General features: G+C 30.9%; 4 protein-coding genes across 4 annotated transcripts; 2 read left to right on the forward strand and 2 right to left on the reverse strand.

The window, feature by feature from the left end:
• Positions 1 to 139: 139 nt before the first annotated feature.
• Positions 140 to 2395, reverse strand: TBLA0A00300 (Zn(II)2Cys6 transcription factor domain-containing protein; the record flags this gene model as incomplete). Its single annotated transcript, XM_004177301.1, has 1 exon — positions 140 to 2395. The coding sequence occupies one exon, from the start codon at positions 2393 to 2395 to the stop codon at positions 140 to 142; it is 2256 nt and encodes a 751-aa protein (XP_004177349.1).
• A 1517-nt stretch (positions 2396 to 3912) lies between these two features.
• Positions 3913 to 6594, reverse strand: CHL1 (DNA helicase; the record flags this gene model as incomplete). Its single annotated transcript, XM_004177302.1, has 1 exon — positions 3913 to 6594. One exon carries the CDS (start codon positions 6592 to 6594, stop codon positions 3913 to 3915), a length of 2682 nt encoding a protein of 893 aa, XP_004177350.1.
• Positions 6595 to 8514: 1920 nt separating this feature from the next.
• Positions 8515 to 9861, forward strand: TBLA0A00320 (uncharacterized protein; the record flags this gene model as incomplete). Its single annotated transcript, XM_004177303.1, has 1 exon — positions 8515 to 9861. One exon carries the CDS (start codon positions 8515 to 8517, stop codon positions 9859 to 9861), a length of 1347 nt encoding a protein of 448 aa, XP_004177351.1.
• Positions 9862 to 13894: 4033 nt separating this feature from the next.
• Positions 13895 to 16759, forward strand: TBLA0A00330 (uncharacterized protein; the record flags this gene model as incomplete). Its single annotated transcript, XM_004177304.1, has 1 exon — positions 13895 to 16759. The coding sequence occupies one exon, from the start codon at positions 13895 to 13897 to the stop codon at positions 16757 to 16759; it is 2865 nt and encodes a 954-aa protein (XP_004177352.1).
• Between the last annotated feature and the right edge of the window lie 397 nt (positions 16760 to 17156).

A 17156-nucleotide genomic window follows, 5' to 3' on the forward strand; every position in this document is an offset into this window, starting at 1 on the left:
TCCGCATCCTAAATTATTGACATTATTTAGTGACCATCTGTTTAAATTACTTGAATGTAATCATAAAATAAAAAATTAAAAATAAATAAATAAAAGAAGTCCATTAGTTACTTTGAAGTCTATATGTATTTAGTTTTATTTAACAAAATGGCAAATCAAACATTCGGCCGAGAAGGCCGTCAAAATCTCCATTTGACAAGCATTCTTCGATCATCTTGAATTTTCTAACCCCTCTATGAATTGCATGATATTTTACAGTTGATTCACATTTTTTAAATGCATTCAAAAAACTGTCAAATAATTTTTTATTGCCCATTGCTAGACAAATTTCAATGCCAATTACTAAAGCCCAATGTGTTATAGCTCCTATATCTCTATCAGTTGAAATAGAGGTCCACATGTTTAATAACTTTTTTAAATCATATATTATCGATTCTTCATTGTCTATATCTTCATTAAGTAAAAAATAACGAATATAGATGGACAATCCAAGAATACTTACCTCATTACTCTTGATTAATGATTCCTTGTAGTGAGCATCTTCAATATCTTTAAACATATCAGCGTAATCTAATTCTTTTGAAATTCCAGTTAGCTTAGATTGTAATGCCAAACCTATTTTAAACATCTCTTGTGTTAATTTTTGGTCGTCGTTAGTTAATTTTAATTTAAGTAAATGTGTTCCTGCAATACTTTTACCTGGGAACCGTTCTTTTACAAACGCATCAAATTTATGTAATTCTTTGAACAATACATCAAATTCAATAACAGAGCCAGATATCAAACTATATTTTCCTCCAACCATTACAAAATTAGTCTTCTTATCTTTTTTTAAATAAAGTTCATCACAAAGAAATTCAATATCTTCAACGGAATAAAATGTACCGCCTCGATTACTTAATAGTAATGCATATTTTTCCAAATACATAATCCATGGCACATAAATAGAATAAAGAGCATTTAATGATTGTTCAAACTTAAGAAAATTCGGCCTACCCAATTTAGTCCATCGACTAATTACTTGTAAACAATGAATCATCTCACATATATGGATTCTCCATCCTTCACTTTTACCCCAATCATAAGTACCAAGTGAATATGCTGAAAACAGTAGCATATATATTATATTATTTTCCACATACCAATCATCTGTCAATTTATTAATTGCATTTAAACATATTTTTAAGCTGGGCATTCGGACATATCTATCCCAAATATCTGCCATTTTTGAATTCTTTTTTCTATGGTAATATTTTTTAAATATTGTGGATACCAAATATACGGATGATTGATGAATCCTGGGAAACTGTGACATCAATTCCCATAAAGATTCACTATGATGAATAAAGTTTTTTGCTGGAGATATTTTCAGTATACCATCTGCAGTATTGGCAACAATGACTTTCCAACAAAATGCCATAAATGATTCATTATACAGGGATATAGAATTTATCACGTCTATTTCACTGTAATTCTGGATATAAGTTTTAAGTAGAGGATCAGTTTCTAATATTGGCCTCATACCAAAATTATAAACAGTCTCATAAATTGATACTGCTTCATTATTATCTGGAAATAATGGTGAGGGATAGCAAATGCTGGATAATGGTTTTGTGTCATGATCAAAATTTAATACGTTTAATAATAGCATATCGCTTTGAGGAATAAATAAAAGACCGTTTATTTTATCATCATGGACATAATCATTTGCATTATTAGATTCATTCACAATAGCTTCAATCTCATAAGATAAGTAATGACTAGTGCTAGACGAAAAATTATTTTGAAAATGGAAAGTATTTTCAAACTTAGTGATGTCTGTGTTGGGAGTACTTGAATTTGAAGAAGTGCCAGTATCAAATGCGCCGCTCTTTCCAGTATCAGTGCTGATAATAAAGTTTTGTGTTTCTAAATATTGAATATTAGTATCGGTTTTGGGAGAATTTTGAAAATCTATTACATTTTGTTGTGTTAATAGATTGGCCTTAACTATGTCATTTGAGACACCTCGGAGTTTAGTTGCTGCCTTGTTAAAAGTACTTATAGTTGACTTTTTATTAGGTATCGGTAGGGGTATAGGTGCCTTTTGTAATGGATCATATTTTTCAAACAAAACTCTTCTTTTATCTAATCTAATTGTTTGAAACATAGTTTCCTGGCCTTTAACCGCGCTACTATTTCGTGAAAGTTTAGGTCCATCCATGGTATTAAAAGTTGAATCACGGAACTTTCGTTTTGCATCAATAGTTTTCATTTTAAAACGTCCACTATAGTCGCAGTTTATGAACCTATTATTGCATCTGCCGCAGATTGGACGAACTTCATCACATTTCGTATGAGCCCGCTTACATTGATTGCAACCTCGTTTAGAGTATGAATCTAGTTTTCTTTGCATTCCCAGACACTTAGAAATCGGACTTATTAACCTAAAATAATGATAATCCACACAAGATCTACTATTTTGTTAAACTTTATAAAACTTTAGATTGCTCGGCTTTATTCACATATATAAATCTCTAATATTATTTAAGCAAAATTTTTCGATCCAATATAGAATATAGATTGATATTTGTTTTCATCGGCCGAATACAAAAAATTCCTACATGCTTGCCTTTCGGAATGATTTGTCAGCAAAAAGGGAAAACTAAAGGGCGAAATGTGTAAATAAAAAATGATCTACAGGTATTCTCACCCTAGTTTAAGTTTAAAACGTTTTATTTTCCTACTAACTTGAGATATCTTAGAAGATTTAATATAGTAAAAAGACTAATCATGTGATAGTTAAAATGATATACTTGTGTAAGAATATTAAACTTTAATAAAATCATTATAAAATTGGCCAGCGGTCGAACTGTTTAAAATATTGTTGCTCATAGTTTAATTCTTAGTTAAGTAATCTGTTTGAATAATTATTATATTATTATTATAAAAAATCTCCTTGCTTCTTTCGAAAGGGAATATATGATATATACAGGATATACAATGAACAGTTGTAAACTTTTGGGATATTTTCGTGGTAATTTATACTCCAAAAAATGGACAGATCCACCATCAACGAATTGATAGTCTGATATTAAAATAGGACCTATCACATCCTATTACATTCTTAATATTACCACCTAGGTGTTTTTAGTAGTAAGGCCACGTATGCTTAATGCATGTTGGATTATTAATTATATTAAGTTGTTATTAGTTGTTGTATAAAGCCACAATTACGACTAAATTCATAATTTATTAGCTGTTAACACAAACTCACGACTTATGACACATAATGCCACAGCTCTGACAAAAATGAAGTCACCAAATATAATTTCAAAATAAAGCGTAATGAATATAAGCTAGGGATAAAGATACGTTTATACACTTGACAACCTGATTTCGTTTCAAGATATACTTTCCAGACAATTTGATTTAATGTTTACAATTACTTACTAAAAGTGGATATGTACGATAGCTAATTATACTTGAAGAAAATAAATTTTTCTTAATATTTTAGCAATTTTACATAATATGAATACATATCACTTGTTAGACCATTCAGTTATATTATCAAAGATAGTTTGAAGATTTAAAATCAATCGGATTAGTTTCAAGAATATTCTCAGTTTTAATCATAGTTGTTTTATAATTACTGAAATGATGCTCTTGAAAATATTATTAAAATGTGTTTTTATAAAAACCTTTTTGTCAGTAAAGGATTCAATAAATTTGCCAAGAATTTATTTTTAAGGTTTAAAAAAAAACAGTTTTTTAAAATTAGTAGTTTAAAAACAAAATTTGTCAAACAAAAAAAAAACATTTTAAAATTAATAGAAATTCTTTAAAAATATATCTTATATATATTGTAATTAGCCGTAAAAATATACAGGTATGAGAAATATACATTAAAATAAGTTTAACTAGGTGTATAGTTTATCTTTTTTTCTTAAAAAATAAATTAGTCTGATGCATAACCTCATCAATTTTACTTGAAATTATGACTCTTTTTCTAACCCAATTTGATAGTTTCAACTTTATTGCATCGGTGGCATATCGTCTATCTAAAAGATAAATATTTGCAAAATCATCTTTATGTCTAATCGCTCTCCCAACACTTTGATTAACTGCTTTCATACAAATATTTTCATAGAATAATTTTGTCTTTTCATTAACTTGATTAATTGTTCCGCCATTTTTCAAAATTTTATCCTTTAAATGATTTTTTTTAATTAGCATTTCATTACTAAAGATATTTGGATATGGTAACCCAACCATTACTACAGCACGACATAAATTATCTTGAAAATTGATACCTTCAGACAATTTACCTCCTACAATGGAAAACAAGATCCCAGCACCTAGTTTAGAAGCAATTTTTGAAGAATTTTCTACTGAGGTTATATAATCTTGTAAAATATCCGGCCCATCTTTTGTTTCAAAAAAAATTGGTCTAATATTTTTGTCAATTTTATCGAAAATATTAATCTTTTGCCAGTTATCAATAATTAATTTTAAATAATCATAATTTGGGAAAAATGCTACAATTCCACCATTCTTGGGAGTTTGATTGGATAATTTAATGAAAAAATTGAATAATTCATTGTTAATTAAATTTAAATTTGATCTCTTGGCAAAAGTGAAATCAAAAATAGGATTATTTATAATAAAAGTAGTTAAATAATCGTCTGGGATTATATGATTACATGCAAAAGTCGATATTTGACCTTTTGGAATATTAATTAATAGATTATCGACAAAATCATTGATGGGTTCCATGGTCCCACCTGCTAAAATAATGCATTTTGCATCATTAATGATTGATTGGAAAGGATGGAAAGGTTCTAACAACATATAATTTATGGAATTTTCCTTTAAATCGATAAAGAATTGACCTTCATTAGAAGGATTTGAAAGTGAAGATAAAAATTTTGATAATTTAAATAAAACTGGTGAAGTAGTAGAAGGGGAGTTGGCTATGTTTGAATTATTTGCATTAGAATTTTGAATAAATGCTTCAATCTTGTATGATATCTTAGAAATTTTGATATATTTTTGTAATTTATGAATATTTAAAATGTCTGCATTTGAACCTTCGAAAAAATCCATTGGATCAATTTTAATATTTTTTGAATCCTTGGGATAATAAAGAATAAATTCTATCAAGATGTTTGCTAATTTTAAAATCTTCAATAGATTAATTCTATTTCCCGGGTTTAACTTCAATTTAAATTTTTTCAAATATGAATTTAGACCAGTTTTAATTTTAATTAAATCTGAGAGAAGGATCTTGGAAGAGTAAATAGAATTTATTGTATCTATAAGATTATGAGCTTCATCGATTATTACAATGGAATCCTTTAAATCGATATTTAAAGATAATCTTGTTGATTGTGATAAAAGATATTGGTACGGTAATGTGATAATTTCCGAATTCTCTATAGAAGTCTTGGAAGTATAATAAGGACATGTTTTTAAAGATTTACCCAGTTGGAACATATCTTCTATATCATGAATTGAAGTAAATAAATGATTAGTAAAATTCGATTGATTTTGAACTAATTTATAATTTTCATAATAGGGGCAACCTTCTTTGGAATTAATTAAATCAATACAAGCTTCATTAATAGATTCCACTGTGTTATATTTTGAAGTGATTTTAGAGTTAATACATAATTGTTTTCTTGATGCTAGGGGTAAATATTTAATTTTCTCCTTGGTAATATCAAATTTCTCAAAAGAAGATTTAAATTTGGAATTAATTAAATCCAATTGTGAAGCGAATTGATTCAATTGTGAATGAGTTCTTGAAGTGAAATAAATTTTGATTGGATTGATAAAATTGGTCGATTGAGATAATTGGTTATTTTTTTCAATTTCCATTTCATCATTAGTGGAGTTTAATTTATTTAATAATGAGGAGATTTCTTTAGATAATGAAGTGCCTTGTGTATTTGAATTAGTAGCATCACCAATATCATCATCGCCTTGGTTCAATTCATTGTTAGAATGATAATCTTCTAACAAGAGATCTTTTTCATCAATGGCAACGGATATTTGCGGTCTATTTTTATTTTTATTTTTATTACTATCCAATTTTCTTCTTTTCGTTGTCTTGTTCGAAGTGGAATCCAAGTTATACAATATTTGTTCCTTGGAAGAGCTCAGTGATAAATCTTGCAATAGGGTCTCATAATCTTTAATAAGTCTAATCTTGTCGTCTATTATGCTGTTTCTATATGACTCTTTCACCCAATCCGGCTCATCATCCGAATCAAAATCACTAAATTCATCAGAGCTTTGTTCTTCTTTAGTATTATTAGCACTTGGTATATTTTTTTTTGTTGTACTTGTCGAATGGTTAATGATCAAATCGGGCTTAATATCTCTCAAATAAGTTAAAGTCGAGCATATCAAAGATAACGTTTTGCCTGTCCCCGTTGGTGATTCAACAATCAACACTTTTTTTTCCAAGAACAACGAGTCATAGAGGAAAGTCATCAATTGTAATTGAATGTCGTATGGATGGAATGGGTGACCATAGGCATTCTGTTGTGGCTGTGCATGAGGTGTCGAATTCGTGTTAGCATTCGTGTGTGGTTGTTGCGAAACTGACATGATGAAAATGAGAGAACAATGAAGATTCCAGGATTTCAGATAAACATTGCTTTTGCTTGTACGGTATATAGAAAACACTTGGAGCTGTAACAGGAAAGCCAGAGCTACGGACGGTTATCTTATAAAATAACAGAGATCTTGGAATTCTTACTTTACTATGGCAATAATATAATTATTTTTATTTTATTATATTTTTATCTCACCGATTTCACCAATTTCATTTAATTTTCATTATTCCATTAATTCTATTATTAAAATCTTGAGGAATTCGTGAGTTCGGATTAGGAATATGTTAGGAATAGGAAAAAACAAATTATATTAGGCAAAAAATGATGGGATTGGCAAAACGATATAACAGGAAAAAGTTACGGAAAGGGAAACCGGATGTAAATGGAAAAATGGAGAAAATTGGAGAATGCTTATGGATAGCGAATTCTCCAGAGTGTTAAATTTATTTTCCAATTGTTAAATGATTTAATTGTCCAATTTTCTCAAGAAGCTATAATGTTTGGCTAGGAAAAGCCCCGCAGCCGCTTCCTAAAGCGGAAGGCAGAGATACTAAAAACAGGCAATGGCACTGCTACGCCCGGGTCTCTGCCAATGCTCTGAAAACGGTTGGCACCGCCTGTACACTACCTTTTATTTTTCCTTTTTATTTCTTTTTTTATATTTTTTCTAGTTTACGTGGAGAGGCCAGCTAAATTCATTATTCGATTGTCTTTAGACAGTCTAGAGACAATCCAATCCAATCCAAATCCCATCCAATTCAGTCCCATCTAATCCAATCCAAACGAACAAGACAAGACAAGAACTCTTGTCTGTTCCCAGATGTATGACAGGCACACTAATTATATTTCCCTGATAGGCAACCAAATGATACACGTCTATACTTTTGGCCATGTGATCGACACGAACACGCTCTAGCCGTGCGGTCGCGTGACCCTCAGTAACGACTGCAGTAGAATCGTCGGCGGCTGGCACGTGATGCAGCACGACACGACACGAAAAGACAGTGCAAGACACGACGCGTCCAGATCTCGAGCTAGATCCAGTCTTGCTGGAATCTTGTCGGATCTTACCGGGCCATGGCCACGCCGGAAGCGGGCGACGTGGGGGCGGGGACTATTTTGTGTTTGCACCCTGGTGGACCGCTGGCAGTACGCGCTGACTGTGAGTCGCCCGCAGTCACGGCGAGCACCCGTTTCGGTAACTGTGCCCAGATTAGGCCACCAGGTGTTCCGGATGCGGCGATTCGGTTACCACAATAGGCGACACTTCGCTAACAGACACACCCGAAGCGGAAACACGTAAATGGGCCTGTTGTCCTCTTTTGGGGCCACTCTGGGACTACTTGTTTGAAACTATTTATGAAATCCTCAAGAGCTGTCTTAGCGTTGACAAACTCGTGAACAGGTTAACCCTTTTCCAACACGTCAGTGGGTATTCTTGGCTGTTAAGTTAACAACTCAAGTTTAAAGAGTTAACATATAGGTTATTGTTTTTTTGTTGGACATAATCTATTTTTCCAATTGATATATAAGGATTCTGAATTTCATTTATTTCTTTTGGCTCTTATTTTTAAAAAAAAATAAAATAAAATAGGAAAGCTTGTTCAATAAAGCTTTTTTAATATTACAATTCCGTTTAATTAATTGTTATCAACTCGTTTAATTCCACTTCCCTGCATTCCTGTTTATATATACCAGCTTCCACCGCTTTCAACTTTGCACAACTAGTTGCACTAATTACACTTCGTTGGACACTGTCATTGTCTTACACAACGTGAAGCAAACCGCTTATCACTTTTCTCCCCTTCCACACACACACACACACACACACACACACACACCTCTGTTACAAACGTGACAATGGCCTCTCATAATAAGGTAGCAAAAACCTTCCACAATAAGACATTCCTCCATGGGTTCTGTGGTTTCCGGTTCTTCTTCCAATGAATCCTTACTAGATTCGTCGTTCCAATTACTAGCTCCAACTCCGTTAAAAGGGTTTTCTGGATTGCCCTATTTGGCTTCTAATAATAACAATAATAGCACCGGCAACATCAACGGTAATGGAAGTAGTAATAGTAACAATTTCGTCATTTCTATTGCCACAACACCGTCTGCCATCAACAAGTCAATCATCAATACAAATTCTATCACAAATTCAAACTCAAGGTCAAAGAGTAGATCTAGTAGCATTCTATTAAGTAACAATAACTTGGGTGCCGATAGTAATTTCAACATCACTCCTATCCTAACACCTTCAAACTCCCTGCTATTCAACAACAATAACTGTACCAACAATAATAATAACGATACACAATCCCTATCCTCATTACCTGCATCTTCCAATATTAATAATTATTGCATAACCGCTTCAGCACCAAGCTCGATAAATGAACAATTGAGAAGAACTCCCATGAACAAGACTCCATTATACGCCTCTACCGGTTCTATCTCTAATAACATTTCTTTGATAGATTTATATTCCGGGGTAATGACCCCTAGACCGAATTCAATTGCTCCCTCCCTTGAAAGATCAAATAGTGCCTTTTCATCAAGAAGTAATAGTTCTGTCTCTGAACATCTAAACGGTTCCTCTTCCTTAAATGGCCCTATAACGATCTCTCCTAAATTCCTGGATTTATTATTGAAAAATTATCAAGAAATTGTGGCAGATCCAACTATAACTCCCTTTGACCCATCAAATCCGCCTCCAAATATCTTGACTAAAGTGACAAAATTATCATTAAAGATGGCAATCAATAAAAAACTGGATACTGGGTTAACAAATTTCAACTCAGTTAACCAAATATCAAATATTTCGCTTATAAGTATTAATAATACCTTATTAAAAGAAGTTAGAAAAGATGGTTATTTCTCAAGAAATAATTCTGTTTGTTCATTTTCTATCCCATTATCATTTAATTTAAATAATAATAATTTGAATAATTCGAATAATACAGATAATGTTTCACCTTTAATATCCACATCGTTGACTCCATTGAAGTTATCTAACAATATCCCAATAGATCACTTTTCAAACCAACAATATCTTTTTCCAACACCAACAACAATAACAACCCTTAATACTGCGAATGATAGTAACCCTGCCACTCCAACTATAATTAGACAACCAATACCCAAAAATATTACAAATGATTTATTATCATGTAACAATAATACAGATACCCAAGCAAATTCAAACAAATCTTCTTCAGAACAATCTTCTTTAGAACAACCTCCTTCTTTTATTTTCGACTAAAATAAAGAAAAAAAGGCAGGCAACAACAAACACAATACCATGTCAAATTAATAGACACATCACACTCGTTTAACCTATATTCCTCATTTATCTATTTATTTTTTATTTTACACTTCTAATTGCCATTAATTAATTCTAAACACTAGCATGACATAATATTTTTGTACTTCTCATTCCTCCTTTTCATCCACCTATAATATTCTTACCAACTAAAATGTTCTAAATGTTCCACCTCATATTTCACTCCCCATACAATTTCACTCATCTCATTTATCCCTTCACTATAATTCCATTATTTTCTTTTTGTTTCACAAATAAATACCCATCGTTCTGTTTATTTTTTGTACTCATTTATATATATATATATGTTTTGATTCTTTTGTATTTTATTTTTTAATTATTCATTATAGATTCTCAATTGATTTACCTTTAGGACTTTGCAATTCGAACGGCAGTGCCCTTTTTTTTTTTTTTGAAGATATCCATCCCCTTAGTAACTCGTTTCCACTTTGGGAAGTAAAATTGCCGCTGACGTTGAATTGCTTGGAAAATAAAGAAAACTTTTTCCGTTTCGTGTTTGACAATAAAAATTTTCAAATAAAAGTTTTTCCCAATATCATATGCAACTATGGATACTTACCCAAGCTTGTGTATTTTAAAAATAAAATGTTAATCATTTATATAAGATCTTTTTGACTTAATAATTGTAGTTTAATAATAGTTGTAGCGTTACTATCTTTTAAAAAAAATAACAACATATATTTAAATATTAAGTACTTTTTATTTACTCAATTCACATTACAAGACAGGACATACACCTCAAATTATTTAAATATTATCTAGTATCTTGACGTTAAATTGCATGCATTTGTATTTCAATAACTTTTATCAAAATTATATCATATAATTCATGCCCTTTTTTCTTTAACAAAATAACTCTCTGAACTTCAAAAATAATAAATACCTGAAATTTAGCTGTTATCATTTCTTAATATTATCGAACTAGTTTTCAAAAACAGTTTAATAATATCATACTTCTATGCCAGTTTTTTCTCTCAGGCTCTTGAATTTAAATTTTCTTTGAATGATAAACGTAGGATATAAATTTCCCTTTCTATATGTATTTATAGAACTATTTATTTTTTATTTTTATTTTTTTAAAATTTCTTAGGTTGTAGAAAAGTATTATATACAAAAGTTGTTAAATTTTTGATAGGCCAAAGTTTTTGGCTTTTAAACTAATTATACTAATACATATATTTATATAATAAAATATATATGTAAATTTGAGAATTGAAAAGGTTAATAATACAAAGTAGAATAATATAATTGGATTAAAAAAAATTAGTCCAAATAACCGAAAACAAAAACATCCTAAATAAATAAAAAAGATTAGATTATCAAATATAAATCCAAAGACTAACATATACCAAAGAACTAATGTTTTTCACAATCCTTTTATTATTGTTGCTTTTTATATATTTTCTAGGGTGCACCAAATATATAGTTTCAAACTTATATCAACAAAATAAACAGAAAACATCGTTTATTATTTATTTATAACTTCTCTGTTTCAAAATACAGATCTAATAGAGAAACTTCGAAAGTTGAAATCGTACACTCGAAGGTCTAGTGAAACCATTAGTTATAAATGATCTGTGGCCCTCCGAGGAAGCAAGGATTTAAGTAACTCAGGAAACTTTTTTAAGATAATAGCTCCCAAAAACAAACTCCCCAATAACTTTGTGCACTCTTTTATTGGGCCCATTCATTTATTCTTATAACAGTAGTAAACGCTAGGAAGCTCACCGCTGAGCATGAGGATTTAAAATACAAAAGAGGATAAGAAATTTTCAAAAGACATCGTTGTTATGCTTTTTTTATACGTTTTAAAATTTCAAAATTTCATACACTACTGGAAGGTACTTTACTCAAAGAATTATATTCTTTTTCAACTGAAACGTTGAAGTCTTCTTGTAGAGACCCTTTCGAAGGAATTCATTCCTTTGCCTTCGAAAAAAAAATTCACCATTATTTTGTTATACTTTCTAAAAGTATTAAGGGCAAATATACGTTTATTCTATATTATTTACAATTTTTAGTTGCTGGCATTAATTTTTCTGTATTATTTTTCCCCGCCAATATACTTATTTGCCATGTTGATTATTATTATCAAGTGTCTGGCACAATTGATTCAATACACAATGAAATTTACTCAAATATAAAACAATGTAGTGTAGGAAAAAAAAACGACAACCCTTAAACAATGCTTCAATCGTATAAGTAACTAACAATACGAGGAATACCATATATCCCCTATTATTTATGTTCTATGTATACGATGAAGTTTGTCACTTCAAAATACATGCTGGTAATCCAACCTTTTTCAGACGTTTAAATGAATTTTCCATAGCGCGTTAAATTTCTCTCAATACGTTACCAAACTGGAAAATCAATGCCTTAACGACTCTTCGGCTTATACCTAGATTAGACTATTCTTGTTAAATAAGTAAGCATTACAAGTATACATATTAAGAGTAGCAAGGGAATATCATATAAAAAATTATGCATGATCTGTTTTTTTTTTATGGGTTTAACGTTAATTGCTAGGCCTTGTGTACGGTAGTACTTTGGGATTTATATCAACTAGTTATCATAATTGCACAGATTGCAATGCTATTTCTAAAGATTCTCAGTTTTCTGTTCTCAACAATATGTCGCCTATTAATAGACGATGATTGTAAATATACTTTTCAAATATGATCCTCCAGCGTGTCATGGAGTCAAGTGTGTCTCATAGTCGTGTACTGATTCAAGATTATATACACTTTTTAATTATTGTGTAGAAATTCAGGAAACCCTGGATGGGGATGGGAGAAGCTATATCTAATTAAATGCCTTTATTTAACTGATAGATAAGAATAGAAACTGTCAGTAAGAATAGTCCTCCTTAGAATCAAACTAGACTTTCAAAACACGACCTGAAGTAAGAATCTAGATTGACAAGCTTGAAGCGTGTGGGCACCTTGCGGTTACTTGCTAGCTACGCGTCCCTTCTTCTTCCTCAAGGAGTTATATGTTTCATGTAGTCCATACAAACGGTCTTTAATAGACTAGAATCCGTGGAATTTGAGACTAAAATAGATGTAATTAATTATTTTGCATGGCTTATACTGGCTCAAAGAACAACAAAACTCATAAAGCCGATACCCAAAACAACAGCGTAAATGCCTATAGAACAGTTTTGCATGAGATATTGATAGAAAAAGCAAGCGTTATTCCGTAAAATGTCACAGTTCAGGAAACAAAGTGTTTCCCAACAAGAAACCTTATGTAATTCATGGACGTGCAACCTGATTGCCTTGAACAGTGTATATATTCTCCATTCTTTACATAGGTTAGCCTCGTTTCCTACTAAGGCAAACACCGAGTAAGAGCCGCAGTGTAATTTAATTAAATTTCTTGATTTTTTTTTTTGATGTTTCTTCGTAAGCGAAATTTTTGTATTTTGGCATTTTTGTCAATTTCGAGAAATCTCGAATTTTTCGCGTTAATGAATTTCTTTGTCGCCAAAATTCCTTGATCTTTCTTAAATTGAATAAACAAACACTTCCAAATAAATATATCAAGAACGCAATTTAAAAGATAAACAAACAAACACGTAAAACTGTACTTCTTTATAAGATTGAAATATATTGCTATCGAGGCTGCCGCTTGATATTTCTATTATTTTATTTCTTAATACCTCCAAGGAATTTTGCATTTGCTAGTCAAACTTAACCCTGATCTGTTGCTTTTTTTTTTTTGTAAATATTCTGCTGTGTCACATTTTTATTTGCAAGATAAAAACTATTAATCTATTTTTTACTAAAGACATTCATATGCTAACTTCATCTTTAAGCTAGATAAGAATACATTTATAGCAATTAGATATAGATACCATACAACTTACTTCAGTTGAAAAAAATAAAAATAAAAATAAAAATAAAATAAAAATAAAATAAAATTCAACCACTCAAATTTTCACAACAAAATGAGTTCTCCTTTGAAAGTTCTTTTGTTGGGTGATAATCCAAACATCATTCTGTATGCTTCTCGTTTTTATTTAGCCAAGAATATCGAATTATATCATATTTCTTCTCATGTTCCACATACTATTTTTAACGTGGAGACTATAAACTATGGTCCAGATAAGATTCAATTTCAAAACAATTTCCAATCGATTAATGATTTGGCAAAGGCTTATAGCAATACTTCTTTATTTTTCGATATTATTATTTGTAGTGCTACTTCTTTACAAGAAATTTCATCTTTAGCTTCTCAATTAAATCCAATGATTAATTTGAATACAAAAATCATTTTAGAATCTACTGGGTTCGTTCAAATTGAACCATTTTTCAAATTATCCCTAGATTTACCTCAAGTCAATATTTTCTCCATGATTACTGATATTGATTTCCGTCAAGTTGATGCAAATACTTTTAAACAGTTCCCTTCAAACAATAGCTCTTTAAGTAATCATATCTATTTAGGCTGTTCTTCTACTGATGATAAACCTACTAACTCTGCTACTTTCCCAGTATTAGATACATTCTCAAGATTGTTTCAAAAATTATTTCCTCATGATGAAATTGATATCCTAGAAAACAGTACATCTAAATTTTTATCAAAACAATGGAGTTTAGCCATTCCAAGAATTAGTTACGATACTTTATTAATCTTACTGGATGGTATTGAACCACTAAAATTGTTGGATGAAATCTTAGCAAAACCGTTGATTTCAGGTCTAACCAATGAATTATACGGCATCACTAGAAAGATGAATATTACTTTAGATTCGAAACTATCCTCCGAAGAATCCTTAACAAGTAGTTGGAAGAGCCAATTTACAGGTTCTAAAGCTATTAAATTACCACAATTAGCTTATCATTTTTTCAACAATACTGCCCCATTGAACTTGGATTTATTATTATTACAACCAATCCTATTGGCTGACGATCATGGTGTTAAGACTCCATATTTAGAATTCTTATATTCAATCATGTGCCAATATGAAAAGTATAATAAAGGTACTTCCAAATTATTCCAAAGAGTTAGATCTCAAAATAATAATTCAATTGAAATTGAAAAACTCAATCAGTTAAAAACAGAAAACTTGAACATTATGAAAGAACGTGAACATTTAAAGTCCATTATTAATTCAAATGAAAATAATGTAAACCAATTAAAACTGAAGATTGATACATTAAACCAACAATTAATTACAGCTAAGCAAGATTTAAATCAACAGTCTAAAAACCATGAGGTTACAATGAAAAAATTACAAGAATTGAAACAAGCTAATCCAAATATGCAAACCAATTCTGCTAGTCAATTAGAAGCTCCAAGAACAATCCAATCTCAAAAACAAATGACTATTTCTCCTTCTATGCAAGAATTGGAAGATATTGCAGTCTATGGTGTCAATTTTGGTGAATCTCCTCAAAAACCAAGTATACCTGCCACTAATGATTCTTCACCTCAAGCTTTATCAACTGAAAATAGTGCTAATACTACTGGTCTTCAAGAACCAACTCCACCACCTGATGCTAGCGGTATTTATTCTAACTCCTCAAGTAATGGCAGTGACAGAGCTCTTAGAGAACGTGAAATTGAGTTAAGAAAGAAAGAATTAGAATTGAAGGAACGTGAATTAGATTTACAAAGAAGAGCTGTTCAACAACAACAATTCCAAAATAACAATGGGTCCATGAATTCTGCTTCAATGCAACAAATCCATGGTTCTGATAATAGAATTCCATCTATGGGCCAACAGCAGCAACAACAACAACAACAGCAAATGAATGGTCGTGTAACTAGAGCTCAATTCAATGCTTCTTCACCAAATTTGAGTACTACCAAATTCCAAAATAACAGTAGCCCAACCTTATCAGCTGGCTTCAATAATGGCTTTAATCAAATGGCCAATACTGGTGCTAATGGCCAATTTAATAATAAATTCCAACGTACCAGTAGAAAAAATAGAAATAGTAATATGGCCAAGATTGGTAATGCATCCAATCTCAATGCTCAAAATATGAGTTTCAACAATAACATTCCTAGTGCCGGCAACATGATGGGTAATGGCAATCGTTTGAATTCATTATCTAGTAATATGCCTCCTCAACAAGCACAACAACAAAGGTATAGAAATAGCCAACCACCAGGATTACAAGGACCAAGTAGAATGAGTATGGCTGGCATTGGTAGTCAAGGTATGCCCAATGGCCCACAACCGGTTAGACCAAACACTATTGGTATGGGCATTAATCAAAGAAATGGTTCTTCAGGTTCTGTGCAAAACTCTATTCCAGGTAATGTAAACAATCTAAATATGAACATGAACATGAATAACAACAATAATTTGAATGTCAATAACTTACAACAACAAGATGGTCAACCAACAACTCCAACAAAAAATATTCCTGGTTTACAGATGAAAATGGGTGGTAATTCCATGATGAATAATAATAATAATAATAATATGAACATGGGTGCTACTTCCAATAATAACGAAGGTATTCAAAACTTAAATGCCCCAGCTACTAGCACACCTAATGGAACTGATGTAGAAGACCAAGCCAATACTAGTAGTAATGGTATGCAAAACATGCTAGCAAATGGTGCTACTAGAATTGCATCCAGTGTTGCTACTAATGCTGCTACATCTGCTGGTAGTGCCATGGGTATGAATAATGGTCAAAAGCCAACCATTTCATTTAGTTCAAGTAACGGTAATATTGATGCTGAAGTTAGTATGAGAGACGATGACGATAAGAGTGATGATAAAGATTCTACTAAGGAAAAGGACAAGAAGAAAAAGAAGTTCAGATTATTTGGGAAGAAGAACAAGAAATAAGTTTCAATAAACAAATCTTGATTTATCTATTGCATTTTTTGTTTGAATATTTAATTAACAATTGCTTTTACTGCTTGCTTTTTTTTTTTTTGTCTGTTCATCATTCTCCATCATTCTGTTTTTTTTTCATTATTATTTGGGTAATATTTCTTTTAATGATACAATACAAATACAATCAAAATCATAATGACTTTAATACACACTAATAAAAAAATTTTGTTTTAATATTTTTGGTTTGCTGTTTTTTACAAAGAATATCATGCAAACTATGTGCTTTCTTTCCTTGCCTTGCAATTGGATCACAAACGGATATATATAGATGTCTATATATGCAAGACGTTTTCCTCTTTACGCTTCTTCTTTTATCAACTGTTTCTTTCCCCTCTCTATATATTTA

This window comes from Henningerozyma blattae, chromosome 1, assembly GCF_000315915.1.
Source record: "Henningerozyma blattae CBS 6284 chromosome 1, complete genome".
In the NCBI taxonomy this organism is placed as follows: Eukaryota; Fungi; Ascomycota; class Saccharomycetes; order Saccharomycetales; family Saccharomycetaceae; genus Henningerozyma; species Henningerozyma blattae.